We start from the raw sequence: 12,070 nt of genomic DNA on the forward strand, positions 1-12,070 counted from the left end.
CGTTTAAAAATAAAAGTGCAATTGGCGCCCTTAATGGACTGTATTATGTTGGATACTTGAATATTAATTTAGTAGTCTTCAAAGGGCTGTTGAAATATATAGGTAAGCTTGAGTCAGAAAGTCCAGATCTAAAGTTTCCTGAAGTTTGGGGGGTCTGAATTGGGTTTTTTCCCCAGTCTGTTATAGGGAAGGAAACCAGATTTAAAGCTTAGGATCAGATCCAAGCTTTCCCAAATTTTGGGAGTGTTTTTGTCTTCGGTTTTGTTACAGGCCCACCTCTAGCTGAGGAAGAGATCAGTATGAGATGTATGATCTAAGAATGCTTTTTAGAGAGAGACTATCCAGTCCATGTGGTGGACAATAATATCGTTGGAACACATTTGTTTTGCAGCACATTTGACACCCCTCCGCTCCCTAGTAAAGGAGCCATGGCCTGATTGTGCAGCTGTTGTGTGCATGGATCTGCCATTGTCTTTAGTGGAATTTCCACAGTGAGTGGCTCCCAAAACGTTTCCTACGAATTTATAAATCTAACTTTATTTTAACTCTGGTCTTCAGGCCCCAAACCAGTAGCAAAGATCTAAATATTTAAAAAAAATTCAAAGCCACGAGTATTTTCTCCAAGTGTTTCCCCTTTTCTGAGGTTGCCAGATGAGTTTTGTACATTTCATGTGGGCTGTTTTGGTCTCTCTGTCTCTCTCTCCTATTCTAAAGATTCACCAGCATAGACGACTGACAAGAGCTCAGTCTCACCATGGTTCTGAGGAAGAGAAAAAGAAAAGAAAAATCTTGGCACGAAAGGTAAATGGGATGGTTTAACATGAGTTTCTGGCGTGCAGAGAAGTATGTAGATTCCAAGTGTAGTATGTGCTGAAGAAATGAGAGAATAATATGGACATGCTCCCACCCCCCATGGGGGGGGGGTAGAGAGAGAGACTCTGTTCTGATTGTTTTGACATATGCGGACAGGTAATGCGCTGGGCAGCAATGTTTAAATGCTGACAGCAGTTGATTTGCAGTAACTTTAAATGAGCTAAAAGAGAAAAACCGATGAGTGGCTATATGAATGCCTAAAGTACATAGAACAGCCTGTCCCTTAGCTTTCCATCCCCCCCGGCAGAATGTGCGATCTCCTGCATCTGCAGTACATTTCCTGCATCTCTGGTTCTGGCCCTTGTTGTGGTTGGCAGTAGAGCCATATCACTGCCCAAAGTGGGCAGGTGGGGATGTTCCCCAGCAATGGGCGATTCTCTAGCTGGTGTAGAGTTGGCCCATAGGGCTGCGACAGCAGGAGTATGCTTGAGGGAAGAGTGTGGTTCGAGCACTGGTGATCCCCGCATGCTATAATAACCCTTTGGGGGCTGATTCAAATCCTCATGTGTCAAAGGCATCTTGGTAAGAGCCCGCAGTGAAATGCTGTTTATTCCTGTCTTTTCTCTCCCCTTGATTCTTAAAGAAGTCAAAGCTTACTGCCTTCGAAAGTGGGGAAGAACACTTAGCAAAATACAGCAACTCAAACAATTCAGGTAACTAACAGAGCCCTTTCAACAGGTTTACAGCTCTCTCTCTCTCTCTCTCTCTCTCTCTCTCTTGGATTAAAAAAACAAAATCAAATTGCATGCTGGTTAGAAAATCTAAAATCACTTTGAATTGTCTATTGTATACTAACCGACTATTACAAGCTTATCCTAGTATTGGTTATTTCATCATGGTCAAATTGTGGGTTTAAAAACATTGTCACTGGTAGTTAAGAGGTTTTCACCTATTAATAAAACTATAAACTTAGTTCTCTGAGCGTTGGATGGAAGGTGTGGTGTTGCTTACAATAGCATTGGTCAGTCAATCCATTGGATACTTCATCCTTCACATGGAAACATTGTTGCAATTTGTATTTCTTGATAAGCAGTTATTAAAATGAATCCATGAGCTACGGGGGGTGTTACTGCATCTGTGTCCAGTCCTGAAGATGGCTGTGTGTGGGGTAAGCCATCACCTTGCTGATCTGTCTAGTAGTGCAGCCAGTTTCTGTTAACTAAAATGACTTGCAAGGGGAAGAAGTGCCCATCTTAGAGTGTAAACTATTCCAGAAAGCAATTCGTTGTGAAATACAGTCTGCTATCAAAGTAACTGGTGAAGCTATAGCAACTGACCAGAAAGTTCTCTCCTAGGAAGAGAGATGGGATCAGAGTCTGCAGGCAGTGGGTGGCATGCACCTAAAGGAGGGCAAAATTTAGTCTCAGACTAAATGCTGTTGGATTTCAAAGCAGCCTACCTGCTGTTGACAAGAAGTGTTTCCCATTGGAGAATTCTGAGGGTGCGGAGATGTTTGTCAAGCCTGATCTGTTCACCCACACTGTGCGGCTCGTCCGTTCAGACCAGTTCGGCTTCTGAACCCATTCCAGTCCGTGGGAATTATGCCATTGACTTCAGTGGAAGCAGTCAGTAAAATCAGACTGTTTCGGCAGGCCCATGTTACTGTAATGAATCCTGAAATCACAACTGTAGTTATTGTGGTTTTTATTTTGTTTAGCTGGCTCTGGGGCAAGTTCCCCTCTGACATCTCCATCGTCCCCCACTCCACCCTCTACAGCAGGTAAGTGAAAGAGACACTGCAGTGTTGGTCTGTCTTCTGTTGAGTTTTTCTAGGGCAGGAGATGATCTATCATATCCTTAAGGGTGATAGAGTTTTAGGGGACAAGGACTGGCCATAAAAATTTACAGATGACATTTATTTACCATCTAGTGACAAAAGTTCAGACAGTTGCATTCTTCTGAGCATCCTAGATAGCCTTGTAACATACAAAGCCTTCTTCTTTAACAAATTTCCCTGTAACACTCCTGTAGATAATCTGTCCACACAATACAAATGCTAGTCTAAATCTGCACTACCCTAACCCTACCATTATTGGTACTTTCCAGACATCCTCTGTAAGGCTCACTGAGGAGCAGCATTATTAGAGGGTGCTAATACTATCCATTCTCAGAAAGAAACATTGATGCCAACTACCTATGCAGTAGTGACTAGCTCACCTGATTTCTGGTCCAAGGAACCTGCTGCATTGAGCGGCGTCAGCTCCTACATCTAGGCTACATTAGTTGGTTAGGGAAATGAGTGTGTGTGTGTGTGTGTGTGTGTGTGTGTGTGTGTGTTCTAATTGACCTTCTAAAAGACACCGTAGTCCACAAACTTCAGCAAAGAGTATTTTGTGTCAAGTTCAGAATATGAGAATTATGAACTATGTCCTCTCTAAGAAGGATTCAGTCTTCCAGTTCCACTGGATTTAGGATACTAGAATGCCACTATCTGCTCCATATTCAAGTAAGTGTTGTTATCCTCCAGGTGTGCCAACTTTTATTTTACATTTTGGTTGGGGTTCTCTCCCCCCCCCCCCCCCAGATTTGAATGTGTTTTAAAAAAAGAGGAATGAAATGAAAATGCAAGAAACTGTTCTACCTTTCCCAAACGGATAGATGCTTAGAAAATAGTTCTTTGTTTTGTGAAATGAAGTTAGGGTTTTTTTTTACTTAGATTCATGTCTTGACATTGATGTGGATTTAAACTGAAATATGCTCTGTCAGTTTCAGCATGTGTTGGGCTTCTGTCTCATCTCTATTATGAAGACCCTACCATATGTCACTCATCCTTCTGACATTGTGTTTTTGGCTGCTTGATCTAGTCCATAACATATTTGATTCTATGCAAATTGTCCCTGCATGTGTGCTAATCAAAAAGTGCTGTGGCATGCAAATTGTGATGATGCTTCTGATTTGTTTCAGGCATTCTTAGTACTGCCACCATTTAAGAATGTATTTTTTTTGTAAACTGAATACATACAGGATGGTATAAAAAGACCATCTTATTTTGCATTAATTAATGGTTAAATTCACTTCAAATATTAGCTATAAAAGGAAGTTATGGGGGCTTGGGTCTCTGATTTTCACCAGGAATATGCCTTTTCCACTTCTGTGTGCAATCAAACCATTAAATGATCTTATGGGAAAAAACCTGACACAACTGAATGTTGTTTAGAAAGAAGATACAGGCTACAGAAGCAGCATTCTGTATTCCCCATTCCCTGATTTTGACTAAGGACAAAAGTTTCATGGGGGCACTAATTGGTGAGGTGACTGGCAGAGATGTCAAGCTTTTCTCCTCTAGATTTCTGGTCTGGATCCTGTTCATGTCAGTGCAGTTGATTAACTTTGTGGAGGAAAAAAATGATCTGGTTGAGCACTGGGTTAAGAGTCTAAATAGCGAACTGTATTTAGACATCTTCATATATTGTAGCTGGAGTGCTGTACTGAACTCTCTGGGGTAGAACTGGGTAAGTGACATTCAGTGCTGTGCTTGGGGAATTAGCCACATCATGGCTCTAAATTAGAGGAAGTAAGGGTAGATTGTCTTCTGTGGTGCCTTCCCATTAGCAATTGGAACATGTAGCACTTAGCAGCTAGTGGAATGGAAACCTAATGGCCTAATCTAAGTGGAGTGAAGGCCCTTACAGTGGTGCCTAATGTGCAGCCTCTCAGCTAGCGGGATTTGAATAACTTTTTTAATGTATTGCTTACTGAGGGGCCTGATCCTGCAAAGAGCCATGTGCCTTCATCTCCCTTCTCTTCATTCAGGGTTAAGGCAAATCAGTCCTCAAATATGGAAGGTCAGGCTGGTCTCTGTTTCCTAGTTTTAATATTGCCACTGCTAAAGCTGCTAGCAAACAATAATGAGCAATGAGAACAAATATCCATGAATAATCTTCTGAATTTCTCAGTGATTTCACTTTGGCTATGTTCATGACCCTTTTGTGTTTGCTTTCCAACACTTATAGTGCAGAGAGTGAATTTCAAAGACTCATACATGAGTATTCACAGAGAAATTTGGACCCATAAATGTGTTTCGGTAGTGCTTGTGTGCATATCCACTCACGGAGCAGAAACAATACTATGTGACTTTAATAAATTACAACGAAGCAACATAACTCAAATGTCTGTTCATAGAGCAATAAGTTCCAAAAGATTAATCAATTAAATCTGAATAACGTGTACAGAAAACATGGCTGGCTAACAGACATGCTGCTAAGAGAAGGAGACTAAACTTGTTGTAAATTATTCTCTCAGCTTTACTACTAAATCTTTTTGAGATACCTTATTTAGGTGGTGGCAAATGCTGATTCTAATACAGGTTCCTCTGGCTCTGAGCTTTTGGCTAGAGTGATTGTCACCTCCTCTTGCATGTTCAGGTTTTTTTGTTTTTTTGTTGTTGTTGTTTTTTTTTTTTTCCTGACTGCATTAATTCTGCTCTCACTTAAAAATCCATTCATTTTCTGTGATCGGGAGTTGTACGTAAAGTCGATGGGATGGAGGACGCTATAAAGGAATATAACTCACTCTTCATTGCATGGCTCCTGACCCCAGTAAGCATTAATTAATGAGCCAGCTTATCTAGGAAGGAAGGTAGGGGCTGAAAGATGACACCTCTGGTTGATTCAATTTCCCTTACTAATGTGAGTGGCCCCAATTGCCTCATGGGTGTTCCTTCTTCCTTAGGAACAAAGAATGTCAGCCACACATACAGGATGGGGGACTCTATCCTGGGAAGCAGTGACTCCGAAAAGGATTTTGGGGTCCTTGTGGATAATCAGCTGAACATGAGCTCCCAGTGTGACGCTGTAGCCAAAAGAGCTAATGTGATCCTGGGATGCATCAACGGGAATCTCGAGTAGGAATAGAGGTTGTCTTACCTCTGTATTTCGCAGTGGTGCAACTGCTGCTGGAATCCTGTGTCCAGCTCTGGTGGCCACCATTCAAGAAGGATGTTGAGAAATTGGAGACGGCTCAGAGAAGAGCCATGAGAATGATTTAAAAGATTAGAAAACCTGCCTTATATAGTGATTGAGCTCCTTGAGTCTATTTAGTTTAGCAAAGAGAAGGTTAAGGGGTGACTTGATCACAGTCTATATACCTACATGGGGAGCAAATATTTAACAATGGGCTTTTCAATCTAGCAGAGAAAGGTGTAACAATCCAATGGCTGGAAGTTGAAGATAAGACAAATTCAGACTGGAAATGGGACATAAACAGTGGGAGTAATTAGCCATTGGAACAAATCCCCAAGGGTCCTGGTGGATTCTCCATCACTGACCATTTTTAAATCGGGATTGGCTGTTTTGACAAAAGCTCTGCTGTAGGGATTTTTTGGGGGGAAGTTCTCTGGCCGTGTGATGCAGGATGTCAGAGTTGATGATCATCATGGTCTCTTTTGGCCTTAAACTTGTAAGTGGAGTTGACCCCAGGAGCAGGATTTGGACTTGACTATGGGTGTTTTTTCTTTAGCTTTAAATCCTTCAAGGAGAAAGACGTCCTGCTGACAGTCAGTGTGCTGGTGTTCTGCCTTTTCCATCACTATGAGCCAACTTCATTGCATTAATTGTTCTTCCTTTTTTGAGCGTGTATCTGTTCTGCACAATCTAAATGTTTCAGGGTAAAAATAAATGATTGGAATGTTACATACAAAATGAATGGATTTTATTTCCTATGGCTGCTTCTCATACAGTTTTATTATTGAATCACTCGAAGATGTACCTTAGTGTAACTAAAAGTGCTTTCAAGACCCCCCAGAGCTTGACATTTGGCATTTTTTGGATGGATGTGGGTCTGTGAGATTACCAACATAATGTTTCATCAGTCGATAAGGATTTTAGTACAGAAAAGTGTCGTTCATTATATTACGTGCACAATTATTTGGCTGATTTTTATATAATGAGCATTTAAAAACCGTTCAAAACCAATACATTGTAATTCATAGAAAAACGTAGGAGTATAACCATTGAGTAACCTAACTAACTGTACAGCTAACATAGTGTGACTGAATGACATGTCCTCTCTCTCTCTCTCTCTTTCTGCTGTCTTCAATAGAGCTTACATCATTTTGAACACGAATTATCGGTAACGTAAGCTAATGCTGATTTCTCTCTTTAAAGATGTTCTGTTTCTGTATGAGAAAGCTGAACACAGACCTTGAACTTCTTTGTTCCTTTTTTTATGCCGTGAGAAGAAGTAGATCATAAGCTACTTCATTAATTATTTTAATTAAATATAGCATCTTTTAAAAACTATCACTAAAATGATTTTCTTTGTTTGCATCTCATTCTCTTACCAACCTTTTTAAACATGTAATTTTCACAATTGCTGTAGTTTTTAAATCCATTATTGAGTTTTGTTTCAAGTCCAGGCTTCAGTTTTACAGTATCTGATAAACTTTCAATTCCTTGTAACAAACTCTTAACAAAAATGGCACTCTAAAAACCCTTGCTAGGTGTTTGTGTTCATAAAGTCCTAGGGATAAACAAATGATTCATTGGCCCTGAGCAGCCTCCTCCAGCCTATCTGTAGGGAAGGCCTCCTGCTAACCAAACTCTTGCATCAAGTCACTTTCTCCCTATAGATATTGTAAAGTATTTTCCTGCTGGACAGTAGCTGCATCTGCACCAAAGTTCTTTAGGTGAGTGGGGGTCTGTCTACACTGCAGTTAAACACCCACGGCTGGCCCATGTCAGCTGACTCATGCTTGCAGGGCTGTAAAATTTGCCATGTAGATGTTTGGGCTTGGGCTGGAGCCCAGGCTCTGGGACCCCACAATGGGGGGTAATGTGGGGTCCCAGAGCCTGGGCTCCAGCCTGAGCCCAAACATCTGCACAGCAATTTTACAGCCCTGCAAGCCGGAGTGATCCGACATGGGTATTTTAATTGTGGTGTAGACCTACTCTAAGGGTAAGTTTACACTGCTGTGTAAGCCTAGCGTTAGTAGAACTCGAGTTAGTAGCCCCGGGTTTGTTAACCTAGGGTTTGAGTGTCTACCCTCAATTATAACTGCAGGTTAGGAATCGTTGAACCTTGGGTCCCAACCTGGGGCTCCAGCGTCTACGCTGCGTTATGTGGACCCAAGTCCAACTACCCATATCCCAGAATTCTTGGCATCCTCCCCAAAATGTGGTCACTCCCGCCCTTGTTTGTGGTGCAGTGTGGGGAAAACTGACTGACTGTTCATCAAACTTGACTGTGCAGAGGACAAAGAAAGTTGGCCCATGTGATTGTGGACTCCCAGAGCATGAGCCCAATGGGGCTGTGTCTACACTGCAAAGCAATACAGCTTAGACCCTCCACCCCCATGGGACAGTGGGACCCACATTCAGTGCAATTTATATATTGATGGAAGGGGGTTAGGCCTGAGTCGGAGTTCAAACCCTGACCTTGCACTGCAGTGCAGACCTAACCGCAGGGTCTCCCTTCTCAGAATGACTCAGTAGCAGGGAGGAAGGACAGACAGATGACTTGTTGCCTGACACTTTTTATAAGATGTGCTGATTGAAATGAAATAACTGTTACATTTTATAAACTAGAGTTCAGGTCCTGGAAACCTGTAGACACCTGTCAGTAAAGACACTCATGTAAGTGTATGACATAATGGGCCCCAATGGAACACATGTGATGTTTGTACGTAGTTCTCCCGCCTGACTTAGACAGGGTTTCAATAGCTGCAACTGTGTTAAGGCTAAATTCGGATTTAAATTGTCAGATCAACCAAAGTGCCTCTGCAATAGAGGAAAGCTGAGTTTTCCCCTTACTGCACATTGGTGCTGGCAGTTCTGTTTCCAGTTCAGTTGTTCTATAGTATGGAGTTCTAAAGGCTTTCTAAAAAAGTAAACTGATCTCTCCCCTTCAAAACAGTAACCAGTCTAGAAACTAGATAACATTAGTGCCGTGGACTGATTAATAAATAGTGATCCATCATTAGATGTATGACTTTTCCACCACTGTTCTCATCAAGTTTACACCCTTTTTTTTTCCTTCTGTGTTACTATTATCATTGTCCCCTTGCAGAAGTCCTGCCTTTTTTTGTTCATAATCATTCATATTTGGTATTGGACAACTCATCCTTTTAGCCTCTTTAGTCTGTTATCTTCTCTGTCCTATCCGATCAGTTTCTCTGCTTTGTCTCTCTCATGCAATCTCGTTCCTTACTCAGATGCTCTTGACTCTTTTGTGTGGCATATCCTTAACGGCTAATTCATTTGTCATAAGTTAAACAATAAGGATGTGGGATGACCTCACCTACCCTGTTCTACTCTGACCACTTCAACCTTAATGCTTACCGTCCTGCCTCAGCCTTTGCTGTGGATCACGATTTGTTCTTCCTTCTGCCATGAATTTCAAGTATCACTCTTCATAGTCTCTTCCTACACTGTGCTGATCATAAGTGAGCACGTTAGTTAGTGAGGCTCTAATGCTAGGGATAACTTTCCAATACATTTTATTAATAAACTTAGATTTTCAGGTCCAGTTATCTGTGCTGGCTTAAGGACAAATCAGGTAGGTCAGTGAATTACATAGTGATGAATTTGGGCCATCTCTGCTTTTGAAATGTGTATTAACTTTGCTTCCAGCTCAATTACCAAAGAGAGGGATGGAGTAAAAAAAAAAAAACCCTCTGTAACAGAGATGGTCCCACTTTGCCCAGTGTGGGAGTCCTTCTTTGAACACTGACATTTCTACTGGAGAGGAGGAGAGTAAAACAAAGACTTGAAACAGTCACATTTCCATGGGAACAGGCTGTTGTTTTCCCATAAAAGGATTGTCTCCCTCATTGCAGGAGGTGCTGGTTTGTGAGGAAGGGAAACTCTTGTCCATGTGCAAGTGTCTGAAGTACAGTAACCATAGGAATGCAGTTAATCACTGGCCAAATAACATGCTTTTTGTATAAACATTCTCCTTTTTGATGTAGATTTTTCCACATAGGAACAATCTTTAAAACTGACACACATTGAAAATGTTTCAAACTAAAGTTCTTTCCATCTGGAACTCAGCTTGTTTTATTACAGCACTTGTCTTTCACCACCACTCACTAGTCTGAGAGTAAGCAGCAGCAAGGAAGAATGGAACAAATTGAGAAGGAAGCGATTGCGTCACCTGCTTTCTGTTTGTGGCTGAGCATTGAATAACTTCTGAATGTCCTTCTGTGTGACTTAATTTCTTAAGTATTGTTAATGGAAATATGGCAGCACGTGGTTCTGCTTTGGTAACTATTGCTTCCCTTAGCCTCTTGTCAGATAATGGCAGTTTTCACCTGTGTTCTTCACATACACTAAACCTGGCATGACTAAGTGCAATGCTGTATCTTTCCCATTCCCCTCTTTCCAGTTTGTCTATTGAATAGCTCCTATCACCAAAAAAGTACCTGGGTGTTGGATGTAATCATACCTCCTCCACCCCTTGCAGTATATGTGATGTGTGTATTGGAAATAGTCCTCCTATTATCTGACAGAATAGGGGACACTATACATTGTCTTAGCAGAAGTCAATCTATATAGAATTTAATTTCAACTGATATCAATGTTAATTTTTAAGCATTTTTTAAATTCTTAGTTAAATTTTCAGTTGTGCAAAATTATGGATTTTAAGTTTATTTTTGATTTTAAGTTTTCAGTGGCAGGCAAATATGGGGGTAGCAGACAGTGGAGGAGGACAGACCGTAATTATTTAAGTAGATGTTAACATTCAAAAAGTTAAAGCTTTAAGCTGTTAAAATACAAATTGTCAACATCACGTATCAAAATATAAATACCTTAAGCCAAACATTTTAATCAAGCAGCTTTTTTGGCCTATCTGCAAATTTTGATTATCCATTGAAATATTTTTTCATCTGTTTGTGAACAGTGAAATTGACGTTAACCAAGATTTGATGATTAAAAAATCAAATCCTTCCAAGCTTAACTAAATTCCCCAGCTCTGACTTTGTATGGCTATGTAATGTGGAGTTGCAAGGGAGGTCATGTGTCTGTATTTTTGATGTAAGAGTGTAAAGTTGACACACCAGCTGAATTAGAGAAAGTGAAGCATATGTGTGATCTAGACCAGTGGTTCTCAACCATGGGCCTAGGGCAGCTTTCAGGGGGGTCTGCCAAGCATGACTGGCCCTAGACTTGCTAGGGCCCAGGGCAGAAAGCTGAAGCCCCGCCACGTGGGATTGCAGCCCAGGGCCCCGAGCCCCACCACCCAGGGCTAAAGTCAAAGTCTGAGCAACTTAGCTTTGTGGGGCCCCAGGTAATTGCCCTGCTTGCTATCCCCTAAAACCAGCCCTGGCTCTTGTATGCAAAAAAACAGTTGTTGTGGCACAGCTGGGCTGGGGAGTTTTTATAGCATGGGGGGGGGGGAGGAGGGAGGGGCTCAGAAAAAGGTTGAGAATTGGTCTAAAACACAGAATGTAGCAAAACAAGTCAAGATTTTTCAGTGCTAAAGATGCCACTGGCCAGCACCATGGTCTTTGTGATTCATGCTCATGGCCCTTGTAAGAATTTGTGATGCAGTGTAATCTATAAAAGGATATCACGGCTCAATAATTTGAATAGGAACTTGCCTTTTTCTATTTTGTAGAAAATGGGTCTATTTATAACACTTATACTTTCATGTATAGCTAATGACCTAAAAACAGAACTCCTGGACTAGAAAATAATCTGACTAGAGGAAAAAAGACTTTACAGTGTAGCTACACCTGGGAAACAGTAAGACTTAGTGCCACAGTTCAACTATTTTATTTATTGGGTCTGGCTTTGTGAGATGGGGGTTGGGGGGCAGTACTAAGAAACAAACCATAGGAATCAGATGAGGGAAAAGTCCTGGAAATCATTTATTTCATCCCTCTCAGCCAGTGTAAGATTCTTCTAATTTGTAGTTGTATTGGCCCTTGATTCTCCAAGTAAGGGGGCATCCAGGGCTTCCCTTCAAGGTGACTTGGATGATCTCTTATCAGGGGACTGTATAGCCTGCACTTACAGGTGGATGGATGTGATCTCCTAGGTCTTTTTCGCATCTAATTTCTATGTCCTCCTTCTCCACAATCTGGTACCTATTTGCAGTACTCAAGAAGTTGCATATTTACTTGGGTAAATGACTTCCCTAGTTGATTTATTATTATTCTAGCAAGGCAGCTGCAATTATTAGATCAGCTTGGTCTTATTTTTGGTTGGCTAATCTTGTGGTGGTGGTTTCTTGTGTAATTGTTGTCTCATCTTAACAG

The 12,070-nt window shown here is 41.3% G+C and overlaps 1 protein-coding gene across 18 annotated transcripts in view; it reads left to right on the forward strand.

Annotated features, from left to right (window-relative positions):
- The window catches only part of PXK (PX domain containing serine/threonine kinase like), a 54,828-nt gene that overhangs the window by 41,527 nt on the left and 1,231 nt on the right, over positions 1 to 12,070 (forward strand). For 6 of the 18 annotated variants that reach the window (XM_065552897.1, XM_065552901.1, XM_065552896.1 and 3 more), the window contains 3 exons: positions 715 to 801; positions 1,457 to 1,526; positions 2,531 to 2,593. In XM_065552897.1, the coding sequence (XP_065408969.1) occupies positions 715 to 801; positions 1,457 to 1,526; positions 2,531 to 2,593 (220 nt within the window). Of the gene's footprint in view, positions 1 to 714; positions 802 to 1,456; positions 1,527 to 2,530; positions 2,594 to 5,544; positions 6,513 to 6,912; positions 6,948 to 9,323; positions 9,367 to 12,070 lie in introns of those variants that run through there. The other 12 variants (XM_065552908.1, XM_065552910.1, XM_065552906.1 and 9 more) reach the window with 6 other exon arrangements.

This window comes from Chrysemys picta, chromosome 7, assembly GCF_011386835.1.
Source record: "Chrysemys picta bellii isolate R12L10 chromosome 7, ASM1138683v2, whole genome shotgun sequence".
Taxonomy (NCBI): Eukaryota; Metazoa; Chordata; order Testudines; family Emydidae; genus Chrysemys; species Chrysemys picta.